This window comes from Prunus dulcis, chromosome 6 (assembly GCF_902201215.1).
Source record: "Prunus dulcis chromosome 6, ALMONDv2, whole genome shotgun sequence".
In the NCBI taxonomy this organism is placed as follows: Eukaryota; Viridiplantae; Streptophyta; class Magnoliopsida; order Rosales; family Rosaceae; genus Prunus; species Prunus dulcis.
The window spans coordinates 1112031-1128153 of record NC_047655.1 but is presented as its reverse complement, the minus strand read 5'-3'; the positions used below and the strand labels follow the sequence as shown (position 1 = coordinate 1128153).

Genomic DNA, 16123 nt, shown 5'->3' with positions numbered 1-16123 from the left:
CAGTTTCTGTGTTTGCTCAAACTAATGGAAGCATCGCAGTCGGTGCTTCTCTTACTACAACTGCAGAAGGAAACTCCTCCTCATCATGGATTTCTCCATCTGGTGATTTTGCCTTTGGATTTTGGCCACTTGGAAACAATGATCTCTTCTTGCTTTCAATATGGTATGCCAAAATACCCGACAGAACCATAGTTTGGTATGCCAATCGGGATAATGAGGCTGCAGTTGCACCGAAGGGGTCAACTGTGAACTTGACTGCCAACAGCGGTCTAGTGCTTAAAAGTCCCCGGGGTGAAGGGCTATGGAAATCTGAAACCAGTGTTGGTGTTGCCAATGGGGTCATGAATGATACAGGCAACTTTGTTCTTCAAGATAGTAATTCAGAAAGCTTATGGGAGACATTCAACAATCACACTGATACTATTTTGCCTGGACAGACATTTGAAAGAGGTGGGAAGCTTTTGTCTCGACAATCGGAGACTAACTATTCGAAAGGAAGGTTCCAGCTGCTTCTGCAAGAAGATGGGAACCTTGTAATCAGCACCATAAACTTGCCAACAAACTTTGCAAATGAACCTTACTATGCAACCCACACTACCTCAGGGACTGTGGCAGGTAGTGAAGGTAAAGAACTGGTTTTCAATGTCTCAGGCTACTTGTATGTTCTGAGTGAGAATGGTGGAAAGACCAATGTTGCAGTGGGAGACGCAGTCTCAGCAAGGGACAACTATCTTAGAGCAACTCTCAACTTTGATGGGATTTTTGCTCAATATTATCACCCAAAGGATTCCACTGGAAATGTAAGCTGGAATCTTCTGTGGTCAGAGCCAGATGATATTTGCCGAAGTCAACCTGAAACCTTGGGTGTTGGTATTTGTGGGTACAACAGTATCTGCACTCTCAAAGAAGATAAGAGGCCAACCTGTAAATGCCCAAAAGGGTTCTCTTTACTTGATCCAAATTATCCGTACGGGGGATGCAAACCGGATTTCATACAAGGCTGTGAAGAAGATGAGCTTAGTCGCACAAAAGATTTATATGATGTTGAGGTGCTAATAAATACTGATTGGCCAATCTCAGATTATGCGGAGTTCAGACCTTTTACTGCAGAAAAGTGCAATGAATCTTGCTTTCAAGATTGTTTGTGTGCTGTTGCTGTTTTCAGGAATGAAACCTGCGGGAAAAAGAAATTACCTCTCTCAAATGGGAGAGTGGATGTCAGTCTTAATTCAAAGGCTTTCTTCAAAGTCAGAAGGGATAACACAACTCTACAATTTTCTCCAATGCCAAATCCAGATGATAAGAAGAAGAAGAGCAGTAACACTTTGATACCCGTGGAATCCGTAATTCTGGCTACCTCTATCTTTGTTAGTTTTATGTTTAGTGCTGCTGTTTGTCTGGGATTTTTCTTCGTTTTCCGGAAGAAACAAGTAAGGTCTATCAAAAATATGTTGGACTCAAGTTTGTGTTCTTTTAGTTACCGAGAGCTTCAAGAAGCTACAAATGGATTCACAGAAGAATTAGGAAGGGGTGCGTTTGGAGTTGTTTACAAAGGGACAATAAAAATTGGTTCTGGTGTCCAAGTGGCAGTGAAGAAGCTAAACTGTGTGATACAAGATGGTGAGAAGGAATTCAAGACAGAACTGAGCGTAATTGGTAAGACACATCACAAGAATCTAGTTTGCCTGGTTGGGTATTGTGACGAAGGGGAACATCGATTGCTAGTATACGAGTTCTTAAGCAATGGCACGTTAGCAAGCTTCCTTTTTGCTGATACAAAACCCAGTTGGACGCAGCGAATTGAAATTGCTTGTGGAGTTGCCAAGGGACTTTTGTACTTGCATGAAGAGTGCAGCACCCAAGTCATCCATTGTGATATAAAGCCTCAGAACATACTGCTTGACGATTATTACACTGCTCGGATCTCTGATTTTGGATTGGCAAAGCTTTTGATGATGAATCAGAGCCACACACATACTGCCATTAGAGGAACAAAAGGGTATGTTGCCCCTGAGGAACATGCCAATCACTGCCAAAGTTGATAACATTACATCGGAGAGAAAAATCACTTATTTCAATGATTTGTTTGGTGCTACACATAATTAAGCGGGATTTTATGTATCAAGAAATATTAGGAATCAGAACAAAGATTAGGAGTAATGACTGATTTCAATCTTATCTAGATGCAGTCAAATTAGGTTATCAAGAAATGTTAGACTCATTCACTCTCTGTTTTCTTACGTGCACTTAAATTCTGCCAATTAGATAATACATTGAATCACGCAATTCCTCCATGGCTACAAGCCAAGGTAACAAAAATTTACAAACCATTACACAAGACATTATTATGAAATCCACCACACTTACTATGAACAATTTATTTTTCTTGTATGTAAATATTAATAGAACATTTACATACATGATCATTCAATTCGAATTCCTGGTTTTTCACATGTCCTATTATAATTATTATCGATCACAATATGACAATTAATACTACCGTATTATTCTATAATTTCTCGATTTGGCCTCGATTTGGCCTCACTCTGTACTTTCCCATTCAACCCTAGGTCATCCGCAAATCCCCTTTATCTTGGCCCATGCATTGATAGTTTCTTTATAACTGTTTTACCGTTACTGTTTTCACGTTGGAAGTGAATTTCTTAGCTAGACGAAAAACCCCTCACATCTTTGAACATATTCCGAAATTACCTTTGATATCGCCCTCATCCCCCTCATTTGTCCGATGTGTGCTTCTGACGCTCTCTGTGCACTTTTATCCTCTCACCTCTCTCCACTGGCCCTTCCCCCTCCTATCACCGCCGTTCGCCACCGATCTCCACCGTTGATTACCCTTCATCACAACACCCCCGGTCTCTTTCTCTCTCTTTCTCTCTCTCTCTCTCTCTCTCTCTCTCTCTCTCTCTCTCTCTTTTGAAACCTTGTAAATTTGAGATTTGTATTCCTTACGAGTTACGGCTCCTTTCGATCTCCAAATTTCGATTTGTTTATTTTTGAAATGTTCGATATCATTGTCATCGTTATCGTTTGTTTTGTTGTGCTTATTGGGTAGATAATGAAAAATGTTTGAATGGATCGGGTTGTGAACTTGTGGCAGGGTTGGACACGTCCAAGCTATTGATCCATTATTGACCCCGCAATCTGGTAATTTGTGGATTTAAAATTCCTAATTTCTCTGTTTCATGCATATTCATACTTGTGTTAGCGGGTCGTGTTCTTTGTCGTGTTCCTTGGAGCTAGGGCGGCAAATATGTGTTAGCGGGTCGTGTTCTTTGTCGTGTTCTTTGGAGCTAGGCCGGCAAATTTGTGTTAGCGGGTCGTGTTCTTTGGAGCTAGGCCGGCAAATTTGTGTTAGCGGGTCGTGTTCTTTGTCGTGTTCCTTGGAGCTAGGCCGGCAAATTTGTGTTAGCGGGTCGTGTTCTTTGTCGTGCCCAACTTAGATTACTTGATGGGCATGACCATAATAGATCAGAGACTAGAAACTTTAGTTAGAGGTAAGCTGGGTCAAAGAACATATGACCATGAAGCCATCTCCAGTCATAGAACTAAATGTAGTCTATGGTTAAAAATTTAGCCCTCTAAAATATTAATTTTTCAAAGAATAGTGCATGACTAAATTTTTCCATATCCAACCATGCAAGACTATATTTTAGGTTCATTCATATTTTATTATTTTGAGAAAAACTATGATACAATGCTCATATATTCTACAACTATATATTGTTTAATTTAATTATAATTTTTTTTAAACAACACTTGAAAACATTTAAAAAGGTGACCACATATAAATTAAAAAAGAAAAAGAAAAAAAGGATGGATTTCAATGGTTTGATCTCCAACGGCCATGACTAATAATTTTTTATATTTTTTTCTTAATTACATGAATTGACATTTAAAAAGGTGATCACATTTTTAATAAAAAAAAGGAAAAAAAAAAAAGAGGATTGGGTTTCAATGGTCTGACCTGCAACGGTCATAACCAATACTTTTTTATACTTTTTTTTTTCTTAAACAACATGAATTGAAAACATTTAAAAGCACATGCATGGGGCTCACAAAAAATTTGGACTAGGCCAAAACTAGGCTACATGTGGCCTAGTTGAAGGGCTAAAGGGCCAAAGGTGTCCTTCCAAATTTGGCCAAAATTTTGTTTAGCCTATGACTGAAGATGAGTTTTGCATTATTTTAGGGCTATATTTAGGATATAGCCCACAGTTGGAGATTGCCTGAATATACAGACATGGACGAAGAAGATATTTTTAACTTTTTTTTTTTTTTTTTTTTGGGTTAGTGAATAATATATAACAAAAAATAAGGCAAAAGCCTAATAAAAACAACGAGGAGGAGATTCATGGGAACAAAGAAACAACAAACTGAGCAAAAAACTCAGAAAGGAAGGAAGAACAACCCAACCAAGGGACAACACCTAACTATCACTAGTAAGAGGTATGATCCAGTTGTGAGCAACAGTCAAGTTAGCCTGCACAGGCTTATAGGAGAAAGAACACATCTTGCATTGGATAGTAGACATGATATTTTTGAGGACCAAAGAAAGGGAAGATCAAGTATCCTTGAAAATCCTGTTAGTTTTTAATATCTCGCATTCAAAGTCTCATCCACTTGAAGACTTTGTAGTCTTCAGTCGGCTTCAATTGATGCATTATACAAGCTAATTTTTCCTTTCCAAGTTTATCCTATTCAATTGATCTAAATTTTTTTTTTTTGACAACTTTCTTACCATCTTAATAAAAAGTTTAAAAAATAAAAAAAAATCAGTTATTTTTGGGTTTGCTATTTTTTATTTTTTTTTGTACACGTTTTGGCTCTCCTCTAAGCCTTTTGCCTTGGGTTGTTATAATTGTTTGTCTTCATGACCATTAAAAATAGAGTAGAACAACATATTATAGCCGTTTGTATAATATAGATGCAAACCACTCTTTTGTTTTTCTTTTGTTAATCTAAACTGTAATTTATTTATTTATTTTCATATTGAATTCGATTTTGATGATTTTCCTTCTATATATTTTATCTCAAGCCTACGTTTTTAGGGGATATTTTGGTTTATTTAGTAGTATAAAAAAAAAAAGCAATCAAGCAATTTCCTTTATAAAAAAAAAAGTGTTAGTTTGTAAACTCTGTACCATTGGGTGCTTACAAATGTGAATGACGTCTTTTTTATATATAAAATAGAAAATAGAAATTTCTTTTGTGTTAAAAAAGAGAGGAAAGCGGACATTTTCTTTCAAAAAAATAACTTACGTTATCAATAAAAATAAAAAAAACTTTTTATTAAGATGGTAAGAGAGTTGTTTTAAAAAAATTAATTAATTGAATAAGGTAAACTTGGGAAGCAAAAGTTAGCTTGTATAATGCATTAATGACATTGTTTTAAGTGTAATAAGAATGACACATGTCATGAGGAAAAGAGAGAAGGTCCAAAGGAGAAGGTTAGAGAAAAGGTTGCTAGCATTCCCCTATGTGGTGTGTTCTACAAAGGTGTCTCTCAAATAATTATTTGAGGAATCCTCAACTGAAGCTCTATGTGTGTGTGTGTATATATATATATATATATATATATATATATATATATATAAAACTAACGGAAAGGCCAACCTAACATCATACCAAGTGTACTGTGAACACAATTAGTAGAATTGTAAAACGGTTCATGAACACAAATTTTGAGAATAAAATAACAAGAGAATATTTTGTGAGACATTTTTGCGGTTGAATGACATATTTGCCTTTCAAACTAAGCTGTTAGAAGGAGAAAATGCGTCATTTGACAATATTAAACAAAAAACTACGATGCAGACAGATACACTTAGATATTTTTGTGCGTGACCGGCAGCGAGGGTCTTTAAAAAATATAGCCCTGCACTATTCTTTAAAAAATTAATATTTTGGAGGACTAAATTTTTAATTCCGGACTACATTTAGCCTTATGACTGAAGATGGCCTTAAGTTCGTACCGTAGTGGATGGTTAATATAGACTAGTATATACAAATTAGAAATGAGCGCGTCTCATGCTTCATTAAGATGTGGCACACGCATTTATAGCAAGAAATTTCAAGGAAACAAGGTCCACGGTCCCATTCTTCATTATGAAATATAGCTAGCTAGGATATTGTAGTATGCCTAACAACATTGGTGCTAGAAAATTAGCAATGGCTTTTACTATACGGCTGCTTCTGTTTTCCTCTCTGTTTCTGCTACCAGTTTCTGTGTTTGCTCAAACTAATGGTGGCATAGCAGTGGGGGATTTCCTAACTGCAACTGCAGCTAACTCCTCACCATGGCTTTCTCCATCTGGTGATTTTGCCTTTGGATTTTTTCCACTTGGAAGCAATGATCTTTTCCTGCTCTCAATATGGTATGCCAAAATACCAGACAGAACCATAGTTTGGAATGCAGATCGGGATAATGAGGCTGCAGTTGCACCCAAGGGGTCAACTGTGAACTTGACTGCCAACAGCGGTCTAGTGCTTAGAAGTCCTCAGGGTGAAGAGCTATGGAAATCTGAAACCAGTGTTGGTGTTGTTGCCAATGGGGTCATGAATGACACAGGCAACTTCGTTCTTCAAGATAGAAATTCAGAAAGCTTATGGGAGACCTTCAACAATCCCACTGATACCATGTTGCCTGGACAGACATTGGAAAGAAGTGGGAAGCTTTCGTCTCGACAATCGGAGACTAACTATTCGAAAGGACGGTTCCAGCTGCTTCTGCAAGAAGATGGGAACCTTGTGCTCAGCACCATAAACTTGCCCACAAACTTTGCCAATGAACCTTACTATGCAACCGACACTACCTCAGGGACTGTGGCAGGTAGTGAAGGTAAAGAATTGGTTTTCAATGTCTCAGGCTACTTGTATGTTCTGAGAGAGAATGGTGGAAAGTACAATCTTGCAGTGGGAGAGGTAGTCTCAGCAAGGGACAACTATATTAGAGCAACTCTCAACTTTGATGGGATTTTTGCTCAATATTATCACCCCAAGAATTTCACTGGAAATGTGAGCTGGACTCTTCGGTGGTCAGAGCCAGATGATATTTGCCAAAGAAATAGAGAAGATTCAGGTGTTGGTGTTTGTGGGTACAACAGTATCTGCACTCTCAAAGATAAGAGGCCAACCTGTGGATGCCCAAAAGGGTTCTCTTTACTTGATCCAAATGATCCATATCGGGGATGCAAACCGGATTTCATACAAGGCTGTGAAGAAGATGAGCTTAGTCGCACAAACGATTTATATGATGTTGAGGTGCTAACAAATACAGTTTGGCCAACCTCAGATTATGTGCGGTTATATCCTTTTACTGCAGAGAAGTGCAATGAATCTTGTTTTCAAGATTGTTTGTGTTCTGTTGCTGTTTTCAGGGATGAAACCTGTTGGAAAAAGAAGTTACCTCTCTCAAATGGGAGAGTGGATGTCAGTCTTAATTCAGAGGCTTTCTTCAAAGTCAGAAAGGATAACACAACTCTACAATTTTCTCCAATGCCAAATCCAGATGATAAGAAGAAGAAGTGCAGTAACACTTTGATACCCGTGGAATCCGTAATTCTGGCTACCTCTATCTTTGTTAGTTTTATGTTTAGTGCTGCTGTTTGTCTGGGATTTTTCTTCATTTTCCGGAAGAAACAAGTAAGGTCTATCAAAAATATGTTGGACTCAAATTTGTGTTCTTTTAGTTACCGAGAGCTTCAAGAAGCTACAAATGGATTCAAAGAAGAATTAGGAAGGGGTGCGTTTGGAGTTGTTTACAAAGGGACAATAAAAATTGGTTCTGGTGTCCAAGTGGCAGTGAAGAAGCTAAACTGTGTGATACAAGATGGTGAGAAGGAATTCAAGACAGAACTGAGCGTAATTGGTAAGACACATCACAAGAATCTAGTTTGCCTGGTTGGGTATTGTGACGAAGGGCAACATCGATTGCTAGTATACGAGTTCTTAAGCAATGGCACGTTAGCAAGCTTCCTTTTTGCTGATACAAAACCCAGTTGGACGCAGCGAATTGAAATTGCTTGTGGAGTTGCCAAGGGACTTTTGTACTTGCATGAAGAGTGCAGCACCCAAGTCATCCATTGTGATATAAAGCCTCAGAACATACTGCTTGACGATTATTACACTGCTCGGATCTCTGATTTTGGATTGGCAAAGCTTTTGATGATGAATCAGAGCCACACACATACTGCCATTAGAGGAACAAAAGGGTATGTTGCCCCTGAGTGGTTCAGGAACATGCCAATCACTGCCAAAGTTGATGTGTATAGCTTTGGTGTTGTGCTGCTTGAGATCATTTGCTGTAGGAGAAGCGTTGATGTGGACAATAGCCGTGAGGAGAGAGCAATTTTAACGGATTGGGTCTATGATTGCTACCGCGGAGGAATGTTAGATGCTGTTCTAGTTCTAGATAATGAAGTTCAGGCCTTAGATGATAGAATGAAGCCGGAAAAGCTTGTGATGATTGCTATTTGGTGTATTCAAGATGACCCGTCTCTTAGACCAACTATGAGGAAAGTTGTGCAGATGCTTGAAGGCGTGGTGGAAGTGCATGTTCCTCCATGTCCATCCCCATATACCACCAGAACAGGCTGAAACCAGCTTTGTTTGTATTGCATTGCATTGCAGCTAAGGTTTTACTGCCAGTACTAGCTTATTTCCTGCTTGTCAATGTTCTTTTTTTTGGATTTGATTCTGTGATCACACTAGTTTGTAGTTCTGCATTGTGATCGCTTCTTAGATATATGTATCAATTTTATTTGGCCATAGTATACTGGCGATAATAAGAAAGAATGCTCTATTTATGTAATGGAAATGATAAATTTTTTTTAAAGAAACATTGTGTGATAGATTTCATTAGCAGTTGGCTTCAACTTCAAATAATCAAATTAGAATTACGTAAATAGCAACGTTCATATTTATTACATCTTTTGGCTTGTAAGGGTGGAAAATTCGTGTCAGTGGGTCGTGTTCTTTGTCTTGTCCTTGGAGCTAGGGTGGCAAATTTGTGTTAGCGGGTCGTGTTCTTTGTCGTGCCCAACTTAGATTACTTGATGGGCATGACCATAATAGATCAGAGACTAGAAACTTTAGTTGGAGGTAAGCTGGGGCAAAGAACATATGACCATGAGGCCATCTCCAGTCATAGAGCTAAATGTAGTCCATTGAAAATTTAGCCCTCTAAAGTATTAATTTTTCAAAGAATAGTGCATGGCTAAATTTTTCCATATCCAGCCATGCAGGGCTATATTTTAGGTTCATTCATATTTTATTATTTTGAGAAAAACTATGATACAATGCTCATATATTCTACAACTATATATTGTTTAATTTAATTATAATTTTTTTTAAACAACACTTGAAAACATTTAAAAAGGTGACCATATGTAAATTAAAAAAGAAAAAGAAAAAAAGGATGGGTTTCAATGATTTGACCTCCAACGGCCATAACCAATAATTTTTTATAATTTTTTCTTAATTACATGAATTGACATTTAAAAAGGTGATCACATTTAAAAAAAAAAGAGGATTGGTTTTCAATGGTATGACCTGCAACGGTCATAACCAATATTTTTTTTATACTTTCTTTCTTAAACAACATGAATGGAAAACATTTCAAAGTACATGCATAAGGCTCACAAAAAATTTGGACTAGGCCAAAGATAGGCGACATGTGGCCCAGTTGAATGGCTAAAGGGCCAAAGGTGTCCCTTCAAAGTTGGCCAAAATTTTGTTTAGCCCATGTGAGTTTTGTATTATTTTAGGGCTATATTTAGGATATAGCCCACAGTTGGAGATTACCTGAAGATACAGACATGGACGCATAAGATATTTTTGACTTTTTTTTTTTTTTTTTTTTGGGTTAGTGAATAATATATAACAAAAAAATGATGCAAAAGCCTAATAAAAACAACCACGAGGAGATTCATGGGAACAAAGAAACAACAAACTGAGCAAAAAACTCAGAAAGGAAGGAAGAACAACCCAACCAAGGGACAACATCTAACTATCAATAGTAAGAGGTATGATCCAGTTGTGAGCAACAGTCAAGTTAGCCTGCACAGGTTTATAGGAGAAAGAACACATCTTGCATTGGATAGTAGAAATGATATTTTTGAGGACCAAAGAAAGGGAAAATCCTGTTAGTTTTTGATATCTCGCATTCAAAGTCCATCCACTTGAAGACTTTGTAGTCTTCGGTCGGCTTCAGTTGATGGGGTCTTTCTTCCATCTTTTTCCAATTCTGTCTTACTCCTACCCGTAAAGCTCAGATTTGACAGCACCCCTTTTATTACTCATTTCCAGCTGTATCCGTCCTTTTTTTTTTTTTTTTCCCTATACAACTTTCCATAGTTTAGCTAAAAGGGTGGAAAGAGGAAAAATTTACAACAAAGACAAGAAGTAGAGGTAGATGTTTTCTACCACCAGAACAGAGAAATATTCATAAAGGTACAACAACAATGACAAGAAGCAAAATTTACAGAATGGTAGTAGAAAATATAATTTTTGTTTTTCCGGAGATGATATTTGAGGGGATATCTAAAAACTAGATGATTTTAGATCATTGAAATATAATATATGGTGTGTTCTACAAATGTGTCTCTCAAATAATTATTTGAGGAATCTTCAACTGAAGCTCTATGTGTGTGTGTGTGTGTATATATATATAACTAACGGAAAGGCCATCCTAACATCATACCAAGTGTACATATGAACATAATTAGTAGAATTGTAAAACGGTTCATGAACACAAATTTTGAGAATAAAATAACAAGAGAATATTTTGTGAGACATTTTTGCGGTTGAATGACATATTTGCCTTTCAAACTAAGCTGTTAGAAGGAGAAAATGCGTCATTTGACAATATTAAACAAAAAACTACGATGCAGACAGATACACTTCGATATTTTTGTGCGTGACCGGCAACGAGGGTCTTTAAAAAATATAGCCCTGCACTATTCTTTAAAAAATTAATATTTTGGAGGACTAAATTTTTAGTTCCAGACTACATTTAGCCTTATGACTGAAGATGGCCTTAAGTTCGTGCCGTAGTGGATGGTTAATATAGACTAGTATACACAAATTAGAAATGAGCGCGTCTCATGCTTCATTAAGATGTGGCACACGCATTTATAGCAAGAAATTTCAAGGAAACAAGGTCCACGGTCCCATTCTTCATTATGAAATATAGCTAGCTAGGATATTGTAGTATGCCTAACCTAATTGGTGCTAGAAAATTAGCAATGGCTTTTACTGTACGGCTGCTTCTGTTTTCCTCTCTGTTTCTGCTACCAGTTTCTGTGTTTGCTCAAACTAATGGTGGCATAGCAGTGGGGGATTTCCTAACTGCAACTGCAGCTAACTCCTCACCATGGCTTTCTCCATCTGGTGATTTTGCCTTTGGATTTTTTCCACTTGGAAGCAATGATCTTTTCCTGCTCTCAATATGGTATGCCAAAATACCAGACAGAACCATAGTTTGGAATGCAAATCGGGACAATGAGGCTGCAGTTGCACCCAAGGGGTCAACTGTGAACTTGACTGCCAACAGCGGTCTAGTGCTTAAAAATCCTCAGGGTGACGAGCTATGGAAATCTGAAATCAGTGTTGGTGTTGTTGCCAATGGGGTCATAAATGATACAGGCAACTTTGTTCTTCAAGATAGAAATTCAGAAAGCTTATGGGAGACCTTCAACAATCCCACTGATACCATGTTGCCTGGACAGACATTTGAAAGAAGTAGGAAGCTTTCGTCTCGACAATCGGAGACTAACTATTCGAAAGGACGGTTCCAGCTGCTTCTGCAAGATGATGGGAACCTTGTAATCAGCACCATAAACTTGCCAACAAACTTTGCCAATGCACCTTACTATGCAACCGACACGACCTCAGGGACTGTGGCAGGTAGTGAAGGTAAAGAATTGGTTTTCAATGTCTCAGGCTACTTGTATGTTGTGAGAGAGAATGGTGGAAAGTACAATCTTGAAGTGGGAGAGGCAGTCTCAGCAATGGACAACTATATTAGAGCGACTCTCAACTTTGATGGGATTTTTGCTCAATATTATCACCCCAAGAATTTCACTGGAAATGTGAGCTGGACTCTTCGGTGGTCAGAGCCAGATGATATTTGCCAAAGAAATAGAGAAGATTCAGGTGTTGGTGTTTGTGGGTACAACAGTATCTGCACTCTCAAAGATAAGAGGCCAACCTGTGGATGCCCAAAAGGGTTCTCTTTACTTGATCCAAATGATCCATATCGGGGATGCAAACCGGATTTCATACAAGGCTGTGAAGAAGATGAGATTAGTGGCACAAAAGATTTATATGATGTTGAGGTGCTAACAAATACAGATTGGCCAATCTCAGATTATGTGCAGTTAAAACCTTTTACTGCAGAGAAGTGCAATGAATCTTGCTTTCAAGATTGTTCGTGTGCTGTTGCTATTTTCCGGTCTGAAACCTGCTGGAAAAAGAAGTTACCTCTCTCAAATGGGAGAGTGGATACAAGTCTTAATTCACAAGCCTTCATCAAAGTCAGAAAGGACAATTCAACTCTACGAATACCAGCTCCTCAACATCCATGTCCAGATGATAAGAAGAAGAAGAGCCAGACCACTGTGATACGTGCGGAATCAGTACTTTTGGGTACCTCTATCTTTGTTAATTTTATCTTAGGTGCTGCTCTTTGTCTGGGATTTGTATTGATTTTCAGGAAGAAACATGTAAGGTCTGCCGAAATTGTTTTGGACTCGAATTTGCGTTCTTTTAGTTATGAACAGCTTCAAGAAGCTACAAATGGTTTCAAGGAAGAATTAGGCAAAGGTGCTTTTGGAACTGTTTACAAAGGGGTACTACAAATTGGTTCTGGTGTCCAAGTGGCAGTGAAGAAGCTAAACTATGTGATGCAAGAAATTGAAAAGGAATTCAAAACAGAACTGAATGTAATTGGTCAGACACATCACAAGAATCTGGTTCGCCTTTTCGGATATTGTGATGAGGGGCAACAGCGGTTGCTAGTGTATGAATTGTTGAGCAATGGCACATTAGCAAGCTACCTTTTTACTGATATCAAACCGAGTTGGAGACAACGAATTGAAATTGCTTATGGAGTTGCCAGAGGACTTCTGTACTTGCATGAAGAGTGCAGTACTCAAATTATCCATTGTGATATAAAGCCTCAGAACATACTGCTTGACGATTATTACACTGCTCGAATCTCTGACTTTGGATTGGCAAAGCTTTTGATGATGGATCAGAGCAAGACTCATACTGCCATTAGAGGAACAAAAGGGTATGTTGCACCTGAGTGGTTTAGGAACATGCCAATCACTACCAAAGTTGATGTGTACAGCTTTGGTGTTGTCCTGCTTGAGATAATTTGTTGTAGGAGAAGCGTTGATGTGGAAAATAACTGCGAAGAGAAAGCAATATTAACGGATTGGGTCTATGATTGCTTCCTTGAAGGAGCATTAGATGCTATTGTAGATTATGAAGTTCAGGCCCTGGGTGATAAAACGACACTGGAAAATTTTGTGATGGTTGCTATTTGGTGTATTCAAGAAGACCCTTATCTTAGACCCAATATGAGGAAGGTTGTTCAGATGCTTGAAGGAGTGGTGGAAGTACAAGTTCCAGCATGCCCTTCCCCATTTTCCAGAGCATGCTTGAAGGAGTCATTTGTATCGCAGGTTTAAATCATTTTCGGTACTAAGTTGCTTATTTTCTGTTTATCAATCGTTTTTAGTGGACTTATTTGTAGTTTTGCATCGCTTTAATTTGGCCATACTGATAAGAAAAGGCTTTATGTACGTAAATTTTTGTGTAAGTTATGTTCTTGTTGGGGAGGACAAATTCTGTTAAGAAAACGTAGTGCAACTATGTGTTTGCTTAATCTAAGTATGAAGTTTGTGGCCTATTTATTTTTACTGGTTTATGAAAAACCAAGGCCATTATTGGTTGTGGATTGTGGTCCTTTCTATTGGTAAGTACTTGTTCACACTAGTTTTCTTCTGTGCCACAAATTCCATTAACATCAAGTCAAGGACTCTTAAGGTATTAAATCAGCCTTCTGATATCGTTTCCGCTTGCAATTATTGTTTATAAGATCCTTCTTTTCAGTTTCCTAAATTAAATCTCAGTTTGGTATGAAGGTGATAACTTTGTCGTTTAAGTTTATGGAGTCTGTGTGTTGTGCACACAACTCCCACATATTTTTGGTTAGAACTTGTGGCTCTGCAAGCAGATGCATTCAAAAATCTCTTGATGATGCAGACATGGGCCTAGTCAAGTTGGCTAAAGCGGATGTACTCTCTACTTTGCACGTGAGTTCAAATCACCTTTCCTGTAGTTTAGATTAGATTAAAGTCATATATCGCTTGTATAAAAAAATTCCCTTAATGATATCTCTACCTGAAAAATCCTCTGTTATTTGGGGATGTGAAAAAGAACAAGAAAGATACCTGCAGTTTAATCAGTATAGTTTAAGATTAGTCCACATTACCTCCTCTATTTCTCTCTGATTTTTTGGGTCAATAGGTCTCTTTCTTGACCCATTCCCACTGCAAAATTCAACCAGTCAATTCATGCAGTCTTTTTCTTCGTAGTGGTCCCAATAAGAAAATTTCAAATTGAAATTGGACACTTGCAGTCTTATCAAATGAAATTGCAGCTATATTTCTCTCATAATTTCATTTCATTGCTTTTTTTTTTCTATGACAACAATGGTCATGTCTTTTTTGTCCTCACTGCTTTCTTTATGAAAACAATGACCATGCTTTCTTTATGTTGCATAAGCTTTTACTTAGTCTTCTTGGACCTTACTTTTCTAAAATCTCCAATTGTAATAATTTTGTTTCTTCTATAAATTTGTATTTGTGAGTGGACAGATCCAAAGTACAAATGAAAGCAATGGCTTTTGTTCTCCCTCATCTGCTCTTCCTTCTCTTCCTTCTCTTCCTGCTCCTGCCCTTCTCTGTCATTGCTCAAACTAATGGTAACATTAGTGTGGGTAGTACTCTCACTGCAGGTGAAGAGTCTGCTTGGTGGCTTTCACCTTCCAATGATTTTGCATTGGGGTTTCAAAAACTTGACAATGATCACTTCTTGCTTGCCATATGGTGTCACAAGATACCTCAGAAAACCATAGTTTGGTATGTGTGGGAGCAAATTTCCCCACGAGAATATTCGCCCAAGATTCCTTCGTCTTCTCCGCCTCTCTTTCTCCCTGCAAAACAGATCGGAGTAAAAGGACCCCACCCGGGGGGTGTTGGCCAAAGGCCCTCCGATGCCTAAGTTAGGTAGGGTAATTCAAGGAAAACCGGGTGGCCGAAGCCGTGTGTGGTGGCCGGAGCCTTGTGTGAGAGAGAGAAAGAGAGGGGGTGGCTAGGGTTTTTGAGAAATAATTTCTGCAGAGTTTTAGTAGGAATTTAGGCGTACCTCAACCTTTGTGTGTGGCTATGCTTTTATAGAGGTCTCGGAGGCTAGGGTTTCAGAGGAATAATTCCGTAGATGGAATGGAATTATTCCTCCCCTTTTTGGAATTGATTTGATTAATTAGGGATTTGATTAATTAGGGTAAATCAAATCCCTAATTGTGGTAGGTATCAAATCAATCCTGATTCAATTTAGGCAACTCCTCATTTAATTGGGGATCGTGGTAATTCACCAAATCAAATCTCAACCTAATTAGGTAACGTTCAATTTAATTGGATAATTCCCAATTAAATTGAGTAACTCCCAATTAGGTTGATTAATTCCCAATTTGGTCAAATAATCCCCAAATGGTAGGAATTATTTGACCTAGGGTTTGATTTAATTAGGTTCCCACAAATGCCCCCCAGCTTCTGCGTGGCGTGTGGCGGCATGTAGGAGATGTGGATTAACCGTTGGGCCATCCAACTGCAACTGGGCTTCCTTCTTTGAATTGGGCTCCTGCGTGGAGCAGGCTTTTTACTTGGGCTGTCCAGCTGTAACTGGGCTGGAGGTGCGCGATCTGCCGCTGGAGCAGGTGGCAGTTTGGGTCGTCTTTTTTGTGGCTGATCCAAATTGCTTCAATTCCTTCTTCTTTTTGTGCCATGAACTAGGATCAGTATGAGTCAAGGCG

At 38.3% G+C, this 16123-nt stretch overlaps 2 protein-coding genes and 1 pseudogene across 2 annotated transcripts; all 3 read left to right on the top strand.

Moving 5' to 3' along the window:
- The window catches only part of LOC117633145, a 2636-nt pseudogene extending 199 nt beyond the window's left edge, over positions 1-2437 (top strand).
- A 3654-nt stretch (positions 2438-6091) lies between these two features.
- Positions 6092-8830, top strand: LOC117629666 (G-type lectin S-receptor-like serine/threonine-protein kinase RLK1). Its single transcript, XM_034362233.1, has one exon. The coding sequence runs from the start codon at positions 6157-6159 to the stop codon at positions 8614-8616; it is 2460 nt and encodes an 819-aa protein (XP_034218124.1). The 5' UTR covers positions 6092-6156; the 3' UTR covers positions 8617-8830.
- A 2405-nt stretch (positions 8831-11235) lies between these two features.
- LOC117632630 (G-type lectin S-receptor-like serine/threonine-protein kinase RLK1) lies at positions 11236-13946 on the top strand. The gene has a single exon (XM_034366173.1). The coding sequence runs from the start codon at positions 11265-11267 to the stop codon at positions 13713-13715; it is 2451 nt and encodes an 816-aa protein (XP_034222064.1). The 5' UTR covers positions 11236-11264; the 3' UTR covers positions 13716-13946.
- The last annotated feature ends 2177 nt before the right edge of the window (positions 13947-16123 follow it).

Excerpts from the sequence above, each read along its gene's own strand:
- LOC117629666 (XM_034362233.1), top strand. The coding sequence starts at position 6,157 with ATGCCTAACAACATTGGTGCTAGAAAATTAGCAATGGCTTTTACTATA.
- LOC117632630 (XM_034366173.1), top strand. The coding sequence starts at position 11,265 with ATGGCTTTTACTGTACGGCTGCTTCTGTTTTCCTCTCTGTTTCTGCTA.